Source organism: Podarcis cretensis, assembly GCF_951804945.1.
Source record: "Podarcis cretensis genome assembly, chromosome: 10".
NCBI lineage: Eukaryota > Metazoa > Chordata > Lepidosauria > Squamata > Lacertidae > Podarcis > Podarcis cretensis.
In genome coordinates this window covers 20,031,709-20,047,996 of record NC_137179.1, presented here as the reverse complement: position 1 = coordinate 20,047,996, position 16,288 = coordinate 20,031,709, and the positions used below count along the sequence as shown (strand labels likewise).

Genomic DNA, 16,288 nt, shown 5'->3' with positions numbered 1-16,288 from the left:
CTGGCCCTTGCCGGTTTCTTGGCAAGCTCACGGTGACCCTTCTTTCTCTGAAATCAAATATGAGGTTGTTAAGAGCTAACAACAGGCCTCTCAGAAAGGTGTGGGGAGGCAACAGATATCTTTCAGAGGACACCCTCATCCCCAACACTTGGAACCCAGCCCTGGGAAGAAGGGCAATTTGGAATCTTCACTTGCACCAAAAAATACCACCTTCCCTTCTGTGAGCCTCCCCAGACCCAGAGAGAGGTCCTCTGAGGTCCTCCTCTGCATGCCACATCTGAGGGAGGTGTGGAGAGTCATGACAGAATGGGATGTCTCTCCAGCAGCCTCCTGCAACTTATGGCATGCTTTCCCCAAAAAGCTCTGCCTGGCACCAACCTGGTCATTTCAGCATCAGGCAAATGCATTTTTTCATTCCTGGGCAGCAACAGTGATAACAACAGTACTGTTAAATCTGTTTTAGTAATGTTTGTGTGATTTAATCACTGCAGTATTATTCTACGGTGGTTATAAATTGCTTTGGGACATTCAGAGTGGGAAGCAACGCACACATTTAAGAAACCTAAACCTTCCCTGGCTCCTCAACCTCACACCCCAGAATGTCTCTCACCTGCTGATCCAGCTGTCCTCTCTTGGTGATGGAGAGCGGGGCATCAAAGAGCTTCTCTTCTGTCTCTGTTGCTAGAGCCACATGGGTCTTGGTTACTGCTCCAGCCAGAGGATCAAGGAAAACATACTTCTTATAACTGGCCACAAGGAAGGAAGGGGGGGGGGATCGCATTAGTCCATCTCAACCAGAGCACAGCAGACTCACGCAGGCAGGAATGTGGGGCCAGACTAAAATGAAAATGAGTTCCTGCTCCACTTATCAGGATTTCACCTTCTTGTAGACTCCACAGAGAGCCAAGAAATGCTGCCACAAGCCCGAACCTGCACAGATCTCCCTCGAAACAACACAACAGACAGCAGCAATTCTACCTCCAATTTATTGTGGGATAACTAACAAAACTGATTTGAAAAATTTAAAGAAGAATTTCAAAAACAGTAACCTTGAAGAGTCATCGACAACAGCAACTCCCAAGTCAGAGGAAGATTTGAAACATATCTGTATCTTCACTTCCTTAAATTTTATTCATGCTCTCTAGCCAGATCATCATTGTTCCCATTTTGCTGATGAAAAACCAAGGTTAAAAGAGTCTACCTTGCCCAAGGAAGCCGCGGCAGACAAACATCTAAAATCCTGCTCACATTTAATTCACTGGGCCACAAAACTGCATAAAATTGCACCAGCTAGGGCCCAAGTCAAAGGCAAGTATTCTTCCACCAGCACAAAGCAGGAACTAGGATGTGAGGGTACCATAAAGGGGAACTTGAAAGAGCAGGGACACATCTAACAACCTGTTGACATTGCTTCTCTCCTGCTCAAACATCCCCCTCCCCCTCCCCCTCCATTTCTTTTTATACTGTTGTCCAGGGCAAATCCACTGCCCCAAGAACACACCTCTTTCAAGTGCACACACAGCTGGTGCTTCAGAATGTTATAAGCACAATTATTTATGAGAAGACAAAAAAAGAAAAAAGAGGGGAAAGGAACAAGTAGATGATTGGCTACTCTGGAGTCACATGTCAATCAGGAGCCCATCCAGGCTAAGAGCCCTTACAAATAAAATGCTGCCAAGAATCCTGCAACCAGCTTACAGAGATTACAGTGTGCTGTGTTTGTTTGCCTAGTTTAGAATGAATTAGTTAAGTGTTTTATTATCCTTTGGACTGTGCACACTCTCTGTTTCTCCCCCTTCTCTCCACTTTTTAAAAATGCACCTCTTAAATAAACTGCTTAATTGGATTTCTGGGTTGTACTGGTTACTGGGCACACTCGGGTGTTGGCTGTCCCTCATGCTGCTTGGACTATTTCAGCTAATAAAGGTACGCTACTGGTTTAACGTGTGTGGGAGATCAGAAGGGGTGGCAGGTCAAAGGGACCAGGCAGGAGACTTTGAAGTTGGCTGACTTCTCCTGACTCCCAAGAAGACCACTGTAAGGCAGTGAAAATCCTTCATCCCTTGCCATAAGTGAGTAGTGGCAAGAAAAGAAAAAAGGAGGGGAGGTTCATCTGTTGGTAGTGAGCTATTGTATTGGGTTGGGGCTGCAGGAGGGTGTCAGCGTCCTTCACAGCAGGTATTTCAGTCCACTTGGGACTAGCAAAAAGCATCAATTAGCAGGCAACACTTACAGGTTCTCTGTGGTATTGAAGAGCAGCAGAGAACTCAGAGAACTAATATTCCCAGGGAGGCTCCCGAGACCTTCTTCTGCATCGTCTTCCTGATGGACTTTTGCAGTGACACAAACTGGGAAGTACTTCAGTTTCTCCTGCAAAACAGAAGCAATGCAGCTGTCAACAACGTAGACGAGGTGGTGGGTTCTTTGCCCATTTCCCAGGAAATGGGGCGCCACCTCTGTCTCTCAAGTGCATTGCACTGCTTGCCACACTTTCTGTTGGGTTGAGAGGGGTGGGTGGGTCAAACAATACTGCTCCTTTGAATGGGGTTGCCTTTGAAAGAGACATTGCTCCAGCTCAGGGAACCCCCTGTGCGGTCCCTGCCAAGGTTGGAGGTCAGGTTTTCCCCCCACTCACTGCAACTCTGTCCTCCAAATATAGCACAGCATTCCCCGCTCCCACAAATGCACAGGAATGATTACAGCCAAGTACTTAGATGGAAGAGAGGAAGAAGACGTTTCCTCTAACGCTTCACAGGTAAAAAAATCAAAACATGCAAGCTGGCCTCCCTGTCCTATCCGAGTTCACCATCTCAGCTATTCCAAATTATGTATGCCATGTCTTCTTTGACTGCAGTAGCCTCCCCTGCTCTCTTCCCAAAGCCAAATGGGTGATTTGGAGGTGGGGGGAGATTAAAGATATAGGGGGTTTGGTTGGTTAAAGGTATGAGTAGTTCAGAGTCTTGTTATCAGCATGGAAGGCTGTGACCTGGAAACCCAAAAGACGATTTGCCCCTGCATAGATCTGTTAGATAGCTCATGGCATTTGGGGAATTTTGCCCATGGCACTGCAGCCTTCAGAGTATCACAGGGTGGTAACCCTCAAAATATTCATTTCCTCACCATTGCTCCTGCACTGTGGAATGCTCTTCCCTTCGCTGTACGCTGAGCAGCACAAATCAGTTGCTTCAGATGTCTTGCAAAGACATACCTTTTTGCCCAGGCTCTGCGTGACCCATAAGACTGGACCCTGTTACTACTGAATTCCTGCTTCATCTGTTTTCATAATGCCACTGAACTTGTTTTTATGTTGTATTTCTGTTTTATGGTACTGCTTTATTGGAAATATAGCTATATCTCCTCAATAAAACTCTCTCTTTGTGTGTGTGTGTGTGTGTGTGTGTGTGTGTGTGTGTGTACACACATATATACCTAGTAGTGCAGCAATAAAACTGCTAGCACATTTGCAAAAAGCTAAGCAGGGTTCCATATGGTTTCAAATTGGATTTGGTTGGACTAGATGACCCTTGGGGTCTCTTTTAACTCTATGATGCTATGATATATGGTACACATACACACACACTTTTAAGTAAGAGAGAAAGACTCTGCAGATAAACTGAAATACACTGAGAAATGAACATCTTCACATGTTCCAAGGTAAAAGGAAAGGACGAACTGTTATTGGGGAAGGGGGTCAATAAACTTCAGAAATAAAACCTTCCCTCTGAGCATTAATATTCATGCATCAACATTTAATTTTTAAGCACCACAGAGTGCTGATGCCTTTGCTAGCAGCATTCCCTGTCCTCGCTTAGTCCTGGAGCAGCGAGTGGTTGCAAAAGCCTCCCTTTGATAAATTTCAATTAGCACTGCATGCCTGCCACTCTGTCTGATGGGTCTCGCTTCGCATCTCTCATGACGGTGTAGCTTCGCACTTGCCTCCCCGCTACAGCCTAGGTGTGATGGGTTCAGCAGGTATTCAAATATCAAATGGAGAATTATACTCCACTGCGGTGCTAGCTCTACAGAGGTCTTCCCAACTCGTACTTTCCGGATTTTTAAACTGGAGCCTTGCACATGGGAAGCGAAACAGACTAGATTGCCCACCCAGCCCAAAGCAGCAGTGGCTCACTAAAATTCTTGGCAGAGATCTTTCCCTGCCATCTGCTAACTGATACTCTTAACTCAGTGGTGGGGAGTGTTGTTTTTGTTCGTTTCATGAGAATACGTGAGTGTTTAATGGCCATCTTTGTGGGGACTAGGAACATGCTTCCAGATATGCCTGCTATGTGTTCTTTAGAGAGAAGCACACGGCATATTTTATCAGCCTCCCTTTGAAAAATGTCACTGGCAGACTCCAGCTGACTAGCGAGGGCCAGAGGGGAGCAGCTGGAAGCAGCCCTGCCTTTGGGTGGGCTAACAAGCTCTCCGCACACTTCCCGTGACTTCCGAGCCCAGCCTGAAATATTCATGTCACTTTTTACTGTGACAGACTCTGCTTCCATTAAACTGCAGGAAAGTTTAAGGCGCTGAATAATTCAAAGGCAGCTTTATTTTTGGGTTCTCTAGGAAGGAGGAAAGAAAGAGTGTGCCCAGAAGCAGTTTATAGTTGATCTCTGGTCTGGAAAAAAAAGAAGAGTTTTCCCATCTGTTCCAGGTCCCAGAACTGCATGTTAGCCACGTCCGAGGAAGGCAGCATCACATGCTGGCGCTCCTCTTGAGGATAGAACGTTTCCCTGGCTAAAATAAGACCTGTAAAATGATTGGTGAGCTATATTGCTTGCCACTCTTGGGTACTTAACTGGCTGATTCTCCGCAGCCAACAAGGGAATCCCAGAGGGAATCCTAAGAGCCGGAGGAACTGCCAGTTGCATTATAAAACTTACTTGCTAAAAGGAAAAATACTCCAGGTTTAAAAGAAAAATAATTCCTTCCGGTAGCACCTTAAAGGCCAACTAAGTTAGTTCTAGGTATGAGCTTTCGTGTGCATGCACACTTCTTCAGATACAGTGTGCATGCACACAAAAGCTCATACCTAGAACTAACTTAGTTGGTCTTTAAGGTGCTACTGGAAGGAATTTTTTTTCTTTTATTTTGTTTTGACTATGGCAGACCAACACGGCTACCTACCTGTAACTACTCCAGGTTTGTGGGCACAGACTCTGGTTCAGTAGTTCCAATGTTCTAGCGAGGGCACAACACTCTGAAATGGAGCTCCTTGTGAACAGGAAGCTCACGTTATGGAGAACACCTTAAGAACTATCCAAAGAACTTCCTAGGCATAAGAGTTTGAAAACCTCCGGACTAGAGCCTGGGAGAAGTAGACAATTACCAAGGGAACTGAGAGCTTCTCTCCTCTCTTCTTCCTCTGCCTGTCCGTGTGGGCCCCAAACAACTCAGAAAGCAGTTTGTCCCCCACCTCTGGGTGACACAATCAGTAGGAGACATGGACGCATGCAGGCGCATGCACGCACACACACTTGCCACCCTGATTTGGTACCCTGATACAGCAACGGGTAGAGAACCCTCCTGTTCTCTGCCTTACTTGTGATTCCCTAGGGTTCTCCTAATGCTATTCCTGCCACCCCAATTAAGGCTTTCATCCACACATCCCAACCATTCAAAATCCAAACCCAAGAGGAGTCCCATCCCTGCAGACACAGGATGCTGGCAAGCTGCCCATCAACCTTACCTGCAGAGTTTTCTCATCTAATACTCTGTGCTTGCTCTGAATCTTGCGCCTTGGTCGTTTCTGTGCATCCAGGTCTTCAGCACCGGCAAAAATAGAGGAGTACTCTTGCAGCCGCTCGGGAGCAGGGTATTTGGAACTGGAGAACACCTGGGAGGACAAACACAAAGGGAGAAATAGAATCTGAACAGGAAAAGGGCATGTTGCCTGGACACATTCAATGTGGCGATGGAAAGTGAGCACATATGGGATCAGTCTGTTAATGCAAAGCTAGGACTCATGAACGGCATTTGGGTGCCTTCAACTCCCAGTTTTTAATTCCTTACCCATGCAATAAACCTACAAGTCATGCTGAGGCCCTCTGAGATATGAAATATAATTGCAAAGAAATCACTCCCCCTTTTTGACTCATTTTAAAATGGCTTTTTACTGAGAATTAGAGTACAGTCTCCACTGAGGGGGAAATGGTCCATTAATTAGTTCATCTTGCCACCTGTGGGTGTCTGGTGCCAAGGTCACTATGCGCAGGAATTAACTGAGCAGCTGCATGGTCAACCAGAATGTAGATTTTGTACAAAAACGTACACCCTTCAGCGATAGAGGGGAGATGCCCCAAGACCCTGATTGGCTAAGCAAAATCCACCCTTCTCTATATGCAGAGTGCTTTGTATTAAAATGGTCTCTGGCTTTGGTCTGATGGGCCTGGCTCAAAGAAGGGTGGTGAATTGCAACCTCTATGCAGGCCTGGGTGTAGCCTGCTGCCTCAGTGGGGCCCATGACTTTAATGGTTGGTATTAAGGTGAGAGAAGCTCGCTTTGTTATTTCCTCCTCTGCACTCGAATTCCTGAATGCATTTTTGCACCATTAGCCTTTTCTTAAAGGTAAAGGGTAAAGGGACCCCTGACCATTAGGTCCAGTCGTGAACGACTCTGGGGTTGCGGCGCTCATCTCGCTTTACTGGCCAAGGGAGCCGGTGTACAGCTTCCGGGTCATGTGGCTAGCATGACTAAGCCGCTTCTGGCAAACCAGAGCAGCGCACGGAAACGCCGTTTACCCTCTCTCCAGAGCGGTACCTATTTATCTACTTGCACTTTGACGTGCTTTCGAACTGCTAGGTTGGCAGAAGCAGGGACTAAGCAACAGGAGCTCACCCCGCCATGGGGATTCAAACCACTGACCTTCTGATCGGCAAGCCCAAGAGGATCAGTGGTTTAGACCACAGCGCCACCTGTGTCCTTAGACTTTTCTTAGTTGTCTTTTATTGGCAGTGGGTTTTATGCTTATAACCTCCTTAATAAAGTATTGCACTTATCCTGCTGTGGCTTCTTGGCTCTAAATCTGGTACCTGGGTGCTTGGCGTTATACTGTTGAGTAATGGTGGGCTTGGGGCTCAAAGGACAGTGATTGGTCTGTCTTTTGCCTCTGAGAATCCCAAGGATGTCCAGAAAGAGCCTGAGTTTCCCCTGGCTCAGGCTGGGGGACTAACAGGTGGCAGCAGGTACTACCTGGCAGGGTTGGTTTTTACCCTGGTCATTCAGCATCCCTCTTCCAAGGAACTCCTGAGTAGGTGGGGTTGTCTAAGGGCACCCTCCCAGGAGAACCCTTTACAACAATGCACTTAGTGGACTCAAAATCATAGGCATAATATGAGAATGGAGCACTTGCAATGTCACTAGTGAGACCCCTTGTGGGTCAATGTGATTCCAGATGGGGGAAATCAGTTTAAGCCCTGTCTCAGCTAAACAGCTCCCCAGTGACTGTGGGCGAACCCTCATCTCTGACTTCTAATGCTCAAACTCAGCCATTTGCCAATGAAAGAAAGATAGAAATACTGCAAGGCACTTTATGCACTGAGGGAGGAGGAGAAATGCGGCTGAAATAATAAAAGAGAAGAGGACTTTGGAATATTGGAAAGCAGGGGCATCTATTGAGGAACATCCTTTGGGCTCAGTAATGCTCTAGGATTTAATAGGAGAAACTGAATTGGGGAGATTAAAGGCAATAGAATTCCACCCCCACTACTCCAAAAGGAGAAGAGAGGCTTGCTGCAGATGAGCTTAGAGCTGTGCAGTGCTTCAGCATAAGAGCTCTGAAAAATTCCAAACACCTCGAATTTGTGGTTGCAATGCCCTGCATTTTTCTGCCAGTGAAAACTTCCTCTTCCTCCGACCCAAATCAAAGGATAACTAAAGTCCATAAAGGGGGCACTGGTGTTACATATAGGGCCCCAACTCCCAGCAGCCTCAACTGGCAAGAGCGATGGTCAGGGATGATGAGAGCTGAGGTCCACCAATATTTGGAGGGCATCACTTTGGCTTTCCTTGTGCACGGAATGTATTTGGACTATCAAGTCAGGGAAAACATTTCTTCCAGTACAGATGCCAAGCGCAGGGGGCGAAATCTGGACTGGGCAACTGCAAGAGCCGGCCCATATCCACCGACACCAGGATTCCCACCTATAATTAGCTGGACCCTTTAGTCAAACCAGTGTGAGGGATTTCAGAAGAGTAGCCACAGCAAGCATGCAGTACCTTGATAGCTTTCTTGCTGCCCTTTATCTTCTCGATTTTGGCTTGAGCAAGAGTGACTCTCTCATCAATAGCCCGCAGCTGTGTCCGGCTAGCCTCCACTTGCTGGGAAATCCTAAGAAAGAATCCAACATTCAGACGAAATACTCAACTGTTAAGCCAACAAACCACTTAACTGCTCAGCCACCCACACTTTTCAGGCTTTTCCTATGGCCTCCTGAAACCAGCTTCTGTGTTGATATTTCTGCATTTGTCTGCAGCAGGGGTGGGGAACAATCTACAGGCCGAGGGCCGCAATCCTTTCTGGGCAGCCTTTGGAGGGCCACATGCCGGTGGTGGGTGAGGTCAGAGACAAAAGTGGGCAGACCAACTAATGCAAATTTCACCTTTATACACACATTTTCACACCTCTCTCTAACCTATGTCTGGAAAAACAAGAGGCGTTATCAGAGTTCAAGCACACCTTCTGGCTGGGCAAAGACTGGGCTAGTGAAGGATGTGGCCTGCAGAGAGTTCCAAGGGCCACACAGAGAGGCCTGGAGGGCCGTATTGTAGCCCTGGGCCTGAGGTTTCCCATCCTTGTGCTACCGTCAGTTTGCGCCTGCCAAACATTTTAGCTTTCTTGGATCGCAGTGTGGTTGTTTACACTATCCTCTATAAACCACCTCCAAGATTTGGCAGTGCTGAGTGACCAGGCAAACACTTTGCTTGTGTTAGATGACAGAAGGATTGAGCAAGTGACAGGGTTGAGGGTCTGACAGTGCTTGGTTTTGTTTTGATGGGAAAATATTAGAATCCGGCTCTGCTGGAGTGGCAATGTAGCGGGCAAGCCAAATAACTGCTTCATTCTGCACCTGCCTTTATTCCCTCCCCCCATTAAGAAACCTACCCCTCCCACCCAAATTTAATCCTTCCGAGATTTTCACCAGTGGCAGCAAAATCTCCGCCCGAGGCACAAACAAGCGCTCAAACTGCATATAAGATCCCCAAGTCAATAATCCAATTGTTGCTGACTAAGGAAGGTGTACAAAGTGATTGTTACTGCAGCCTTGCTAGGGCAGCAAATTCGCAACATATCTGTAGAGAACCTAAAAATAAAACCAAGCAATTGTGGGATACACACTGTTACTTGTGCACTGCATCCTAGAGTAGGCTCTATACTACAGGTATACAAGGTGAACAAGAACACTTTGGTTTTTATTTATTTCAACCATAGTTTGGAACTTTCCCTGCTATTTACTGTCATTGAGTATTTGTAATATTTCATAAAATATTGAAACAAGAAGAAGGACACTTTGATTTCGAAAGCTGCCTCACAGTGTACAATGGCACCTCCAATAACTTCCACATGAAAAGGAAAAAACTGCTCAGCTGAGCATGCCAGCATCATTTTACCTTTTCATTTTCGAATGAATATGTGCCTTATTCCAAGTCAGACCAGCAGCCCACCCACCCAAGTTCTATCTACTCTGAATGGAATAGGCTCTCTGTGGCCTTCGGGTCTGATATCTTAAGATTCCTAAACTCAAAACCCAAAGGACTAAACCTGGGATCTGAAATATGCAAAGCACATGCCTTTAAGCCTTTCACATTTTAACTCCTGGGGTAATTGCAGGATTTCTTCATTGCAGGGGGTTGGACTAAATGACCCCCAGGATTCCTTCCAACTCTACAACTCTGTGATTCTATTATTCTTCCTTTCTGTCCTCTTCCCACATGACACTGATATTGTTGCAAGGGTTCTCAATCCACAAAGGAAGCAAGTCAACACTGAGAGCACGGGGCAATGAGTTGTGACTAATTGAAGCTCCATGGGATGCAAACAGGAATTAAGGATGAAGACAGAGAACCTTTTAACAATTGAGAAGTCACCACATCATGCATGTGACCACTTGGTAAGCTGGTCACTGGTACTGCCTTCCTCTTCCTGCTCCTTAAATTTCTGATCAGGTAGAGAAGCTTGCCAAGGATTCCTTCCCAAGTTGCAAGCCAGTGCAGATGAAGATGACTTACTTCCCAAGTGGTTACAGGGAATCACAACCACAGTGTAACAGCAATGGCAAAAATTACTTGGCAAACAGTCATCTGCATGCACCCCAATTATAGTTGGGCTGTGATCCGCAATGCATTTTATATTCACCTTATACTATAGTTAGGGCTTCCTTGACTTAACCAGCTGGAATGCAGTGTTATGTCTCCTCTCTAAGTACAGCCTGAAGTTCTGCTATGAAAAATCAAGGATTCCTTTCAGGTGAGTCTTAAGGACACATTTAGAAACAGAGAGCTGCAGAGGTTCTTTCTTTAAGAGGCATATAAAGGTGTGAGTCCAACCTACAGTTCAAACAAACCAGCATCTGCCCCTTTTCTCTGAATTGCAAAAGCACTAGAATATAAATCTGTTCAAGACAGAAGGACAGAGATAGTGTGGTGATGGGGGGGAGAACCGATAAGGGTCTCAGATGGCCATGTCTCTGTAGCAGAATGGTAAACAGCAGGCAGCGGCAAACCAGGGGAAACCCACAAACAGGACCCAAGCACATTTCCTTCCTGTGGTTTCCAGCAACAGGTATTCAGAAGCATTACTGCCTCTAATTGTGAAGCCATTGCTCTGCAAGGAATCTATCCTTGTCTGTTTGGCCTCTTCATAAGCTCCCTATTCTAACCTGTATACAGATGATCAGTGCATTTCCAGAATCTCCATGCTTTACGGCAACTTTGTCAATCCATACTCTTAATGCACAAGTGAGAGCATAACTTTGTTCATCGGTGATCTTCACAACTATGCAGTGCCTTCTGTCTGATGGGATAAGGCACCAATGCTCTGGTAGCAGCTGTTGCCCCTGGATTTCATAGAATCATAGAGTTGGAAGAGACCACAAGGGCCATCGAGTCCAACCCCCTGCCAAGCAGGAAACACCATCAGAGCACTCCTGAAATATGGTTGTCAAGCCTCTACTTAAAGACCTCCAAAGAAGGAGACTCCACCACACTCCTTGGCAGCAAATTCCACTGTCGAACAGCTCTTACTGTCAGGAAGTTCTTCCTAATGTTTAGGTGGAATCTTCTTTCTTGTAGTTTGGAACCATTGCTCCGTGTCCGCTTCTCTGGAGCAGCAGAAAACAACCTTTCTCCCTCCTCTATGCGACATCCTTTTATATATTTGAACATGGTTATCATATCACCCCTTAACCTCCTCTTCTCCAGGCTAAACATGCCCAGCTCCCTTAGCCGTTCCTCATAAGGCATTGTTTCCAGGCCTTTGACCATTTTGGTTGCCCCCCTCTGGACACGTTCCAGTTTGTCAGTGTCCTTCTTGAACTGTGGTGCCCAGAACTGGACACAGTACTCCAGGTGAGGTCTGACCAGAGCAGAATACAGTGGCACTATTACTTCCCTTGATCTAGAAGCTATACTCCTATTGATGCAGCCCAGAATTGCATTGGCTTTTTTAGCTGCCGCGTCACACTGTTGGCTCATGTCAAGTTTGTGGTCAACCAAGACTCCTAGATCCTTTTCACATGTACTACTCTCAAGCCAGGTGTCACCCATCTTGTATTTGTGCTTCTCATTTTTTTTGCCCAAGTGCAATACTTTACATTTCTCCCTGTTAAAATTCATCTTGTTTGTTTTGGCCCAGTTCTCTAATCTGTCAAGGTCGTTTTGAAGTGTGATGCTGTCCTCTGGGGTGTTAGCCACCCCTCCCAGTTTGGTGTCATCTGCAAATTTGATCAGGATGCCCTTGAGTCCATCATCCAAGTCGTTGATAAAGATGTTGAATAAGACCGGGCCCAAGACAGAACCCTGTGGCACCCCACTAGTCACTCTTCTCCAGGATGAAGAGGAACCATTGATGAGCACCCTTTGGGTTCGGTCAGTCAGCCAGTTACAAATCCACTGAGTGGTAGCATAGTCAAGACCGCATTTTACCAGCTTCTTTACAAGAATATCATGGGGCACCTTGTCAAATGCCTTGCTGAAATCAAGGTAGGCTACATCCACTGCGTTCCCTTCTTCTACCAGGCTTGTAATTCTGTCAAAAAACGAGATCAGGTTAGTCTGACATGACTTATTTTTCAGAAATCCATGCTGACTATTGGTGATCACAGCATTCCTTTCTAGGTGCTCACAGACTGTTTGCTTAATGATCTGCTCCAGAATCTTCCCTGGTATTGATGTCAGACTGACTGGGCGGTAATTATTTGGGTCCTCTCTTTTCCCCTTTTTGAAAATAGGGACAACATTTGCCCTCCTCCAGGCTGCCGGGACTTCGCCTGTTCTCCAGGAATTCTCAAAGATGACTGCCAGTGGTTCTGAGATCACATCTGCCAGTTCTTTTAATACTCTTGGATGCAGTTCATCTGGCCCTGGAGACTTGAATACATCTAAACTAGCCAAGTATTCTTGTACTATCTCCTTAGTTATTCTGGGCTGTGTTTCCTCTGCTGAATCATTTGCTCCAAACTCTTCAGGTCGGGCATTGTTTTCTTTATCGTAGAAGACAGAGGCAAAGAAGGCATTGAGGAGTTCAGCCCTTTAATGCATGCAATGATGGAAGAGGGGCCTGAATAAGACAGAGAGACCATGTTAGGAGTTAAAGAGAGTGAACGCCAGTGTGGTTTATAAGGTCTGGATTCACAGGGCAATACAGGGCTAGGGATGGCTCAGAAATGAAGGTCAGTGTTCGCAATTAATATGTGCCAAACTGCTCAATAAACAAGAGACCAGCCGGCACTAACTGCCTGAGGCAGATAAGTCATCGAAGGGTCATTTGTAATCAGTAGCTGGGTCCTAGGCAGGCACAAATCGACTAACAATAACTCACTCCAATAAAGAGAGGGCCCCCGAAAGAATGGGAGGAGGTTAGGCAATTACAGCTGAGCACCAGAAACGTCAAGGAAAGCTGCGAAGTAGACCTTCCCAGAATACCAAGCAACTCCAATTTCATGTCTCAAGTAGAAAAGTAAATGATCAGTCAAGGAGAAAGAACATTACAGAACGAAATGAGAAATGAACAGCACAAGAGGATAAAACAGCTCAAGTATTAAATGACTGTCCCCCTAAGACCTACTGCATATGTATAGGATAGAGCAGTAAGAGAGAGAGAGAGAGAGAGGCCAGGCGAAGGAAAAGGTGGTCTGTACAGCTGCCAGCCTTGGGCGCTGAAACCAAGCAGTTGCCAACAGGAATGCCCTGTGGTTTTGCAGGTTGGCAGATGCCTAGCATAGGAGCTCCTGAAGCCCATCTTTCGTACATCCAAAACAGCAGATTAAGGGTGAGCATAAGGCTGAATTCCAGACAGAAATTATTCTGTACACACAGACCCCCCTGACCTCACTGGTTTGGGTGGCAACAGTAAAAAGGGGGAATTAAAGTACAGACTCAGCACTGCGGTGGGCAGAGGTGTGTGTGTGTGTGTGTGTGTGTGTATGAGTTCAAGAGTGTGGGGTGGCCACAGCACTACTGGGGTGCAGGGCCAAGGATGAATTTTCATTTCGTCTCATTTCACTTTTAATTTGTATACCGCCCTTCAGTACTGCTATGCACAAGGCGATTTACAGCATCAAAATATACCACAAAGAGCACACAGCTTATAATAATCTGATCCAATACAAAAGGTCATAATAAAACCTAACTTTAAAATGGAATGACTTATATCAAATAAAGTAATATTTAATAATCTATTGGAATATAATAGTACACTACAGTGGTACCTCGGGTTACATACGCTTCAGGTTAGAGGCTTCGCTAACCCAGAAATAGTACCTCGGGTTAAGAACTTTGCTTCAGGATGAGAACAGAAATCGTGCAACGGTGGCACAGCAGCAGTGGGAGGCCCCATTAGCTAAAGTGGTGCTTCAGGTTAAGAACAGTTTCAGGTTAAGAACAGACCTCCGGAACGAAATAAGTACTTAACCCGAGGTACCACTGTATAAAATTAACTCTCAAAACATCAGCAAATGGTAATTAGAAATTCACTCTTAACAATTACAATACTTACTAAACTATGAATAATAAAAATAACTGCAAGTCCCAATGCATAAAATGCCACAATGTATACAAAACCACAATAGAGGATGGAGCAAGCTTGCCTTCTCCTGCTCCAGAGGGTAGGACTCGAAGAAATGGCTTCAACTTACAAGAAAGGAGATTCTGACTAAACATCAGGAATAACTTTCTGATGGTAAAATATGTTTGACAGTGAAATGGACTCCTTCAGAAGTTGCAGGACTCTCCTTCATTGGAAGTTTTTAAGCAGAGGTTGGATGGCCATCTGCCATGGATGCTTCAGCTGTGATTCCTGCAGTGCAGGGGGTCAGACTAGATGACCTTTGGGTGTCCCTTCCCAGCTCTAAAATTCTACGATTCTCTCCTTCAAGCATGGTACCAGCTTAGACAACTGCTGTTCCTGTGTGGAGGGGCAGAGGGAGGCCAGCAATGGCCTTCCAGAGCCAGGAGAGAGTTGGAGACATCGGTGCCCTTGGCCATGCACATTCAATAAAACCCCCGCACAAAACTTCTTCTATACAGTCAATTATTTGCTCGTGAAAGCACAGAGGGAAGCAGCAGACACTTGCAATTTATGAGTGATCAGGGATGCATTTAAAGCCCATTATAAATGCCAATTTCCCCTCAAAAGTTTGAAAGGCAACAAATTATTGTGTGTGTGTGTGTTTTCCTCACAGGAAAGCCAAATAGGTTCAAGTGTTCGGCCACAAGGGGGGAAAAACACCCCAGCCCTACTTGTTTGCCTCTTTTTCCCCTTTCACATTCAAAGCAGCTTCTCCACGTCTTATTTCATGTCTGAGTAAGTGCAATCAAAAACTTGACGGGAAGAATTCCCATGAGGGAAAAACGTAATCAAGATTTCTTCTTCCACCCCCATTAAGCTATTGGCGATTATCCTAATTAATGTTTATCACACTTTGATTACTCCTTGAGCCTGATTTGCAGGTGCTGAAATGCTAGCAGACAGTCCCACTTAGGGAGGTGCTAAACTGCCTTGTGGGGAATTGTAAAGATCAGAGCTGTCAGGCTGCACACAGGCAGACATCAAGACATCTCACCCATACACTTACCAGTACATGGAGAAAGGGGGTGTTTTTTTTCTGCAGCAGATTCAACAGGGCATGTTTTCACCCTATCTATTTGCTTTGATTTCCGAACTTTACGTTTAAATAGAGTTGCTCCTCAGAGTTAAAAAGGTATCAGTTCTCAGACCTCCACTTTTAAAAATATCTTCTTCATGTTGCTGCAGTAGGGAAGGGCTACATCATCTTATCGTTGCTGGCATCCATCTGTCTTCAGCAACAATGGAGTGCACCTCCAGAGGTGAAATCAAACTGCTCCTTAGCAGCACCTAAGTGACCTCCTGGGGTGGAAGCCTGGGCAGTGGCCCTCTCAGCTTCACTGATGTGGTCCAAAGGAAAGTAGAGCAATACATTTGGCACCAGCTTGGCTGCAGCAGTTGCCAGAAGGAGGTGTACAAGATGCCATCCAACCATCTTAGGGACTCCATTCCAGATTTGTGCAGGGTGTACTCCATAGCCTTTTCTTCTCCCAAAGATATCCAGTAAGGCAGGGGAGGTTTAGGATCAGAGCTTTCCTTCTCCTAGATGGGCTACCTTCCCAGGTTGACGAACTCCATCTGCCCCTCACTTCCCTCTACAGCAGGGGTGTCAAACTCAAATTCATCGGGGGCCGCATCAGCAGTTTGGTCACCCTCAAAGGGCCAGTTGTATCTATAGGACTATGACAGGCGCTCAATATAAAAACAAGTGGAGGTTTCCTGAATGCATGTAAAGTAGAGGTTTCCTGTGTAGAACGGCCGGCGCCGCTAGAGGGCAGACGTTCTCTGGCTTGTAGGCTGCCGCGCATGCGCTGAAGAGGCAGCTTTCTTGTGTCAAAAAAAAAAAAAAGCGAGAATAAAAGGTGAAGGCTGGCGGCCGGTGGCTGCTACACGGGCCACATGACGAGGTCTGGCAGGCCGGATTTGGCCCGCGGGCCTTGTGTTTGACACCCGTGCTCTACAGCATGCGCACGCCTCCTTGACCATTGGATGTACTACTGGATGGAT

General features: G+C 46.1%; 1 protein-coding gene across 2 annotated transcripts in view; it reads right to left on the bottom strand.

The window, feature by feature from the left end:
- Nucleotides 1-16,288, bottom strand: part of WASHC1 (WASH complex subunit 1) — a 59,263-nt gene that overhangs the window by 5,744 nt on the left and 37,231 nt on the right. For both annotated transcript variants that reach the window (XM_079992783.1, XM_079992782.1), the window contains exons 3-6: nucleotides 8,218-8,329; nucleotides 5,690-5,836; nucleotides 2,234-2,370; nucleotides 611-746 (exon numbers count right to left, since the gene is read on the bottom strand). In XM_079992783.1, the coding sequence (XP_079848909.1) occupies nucleotides 611-746; nucleotides 2,234-2,370; nucleotides 5,690-5,836; nucleotides 8,218-8,329 (532 nt within the window). The remainder of the gene's footprint in view (nucleotides 1-610; nucleotides 747-2,233; nucleotides 2,371-5,689; nucleotides 5,837-8,217; nucleotides 8,330-16,288) is intronic.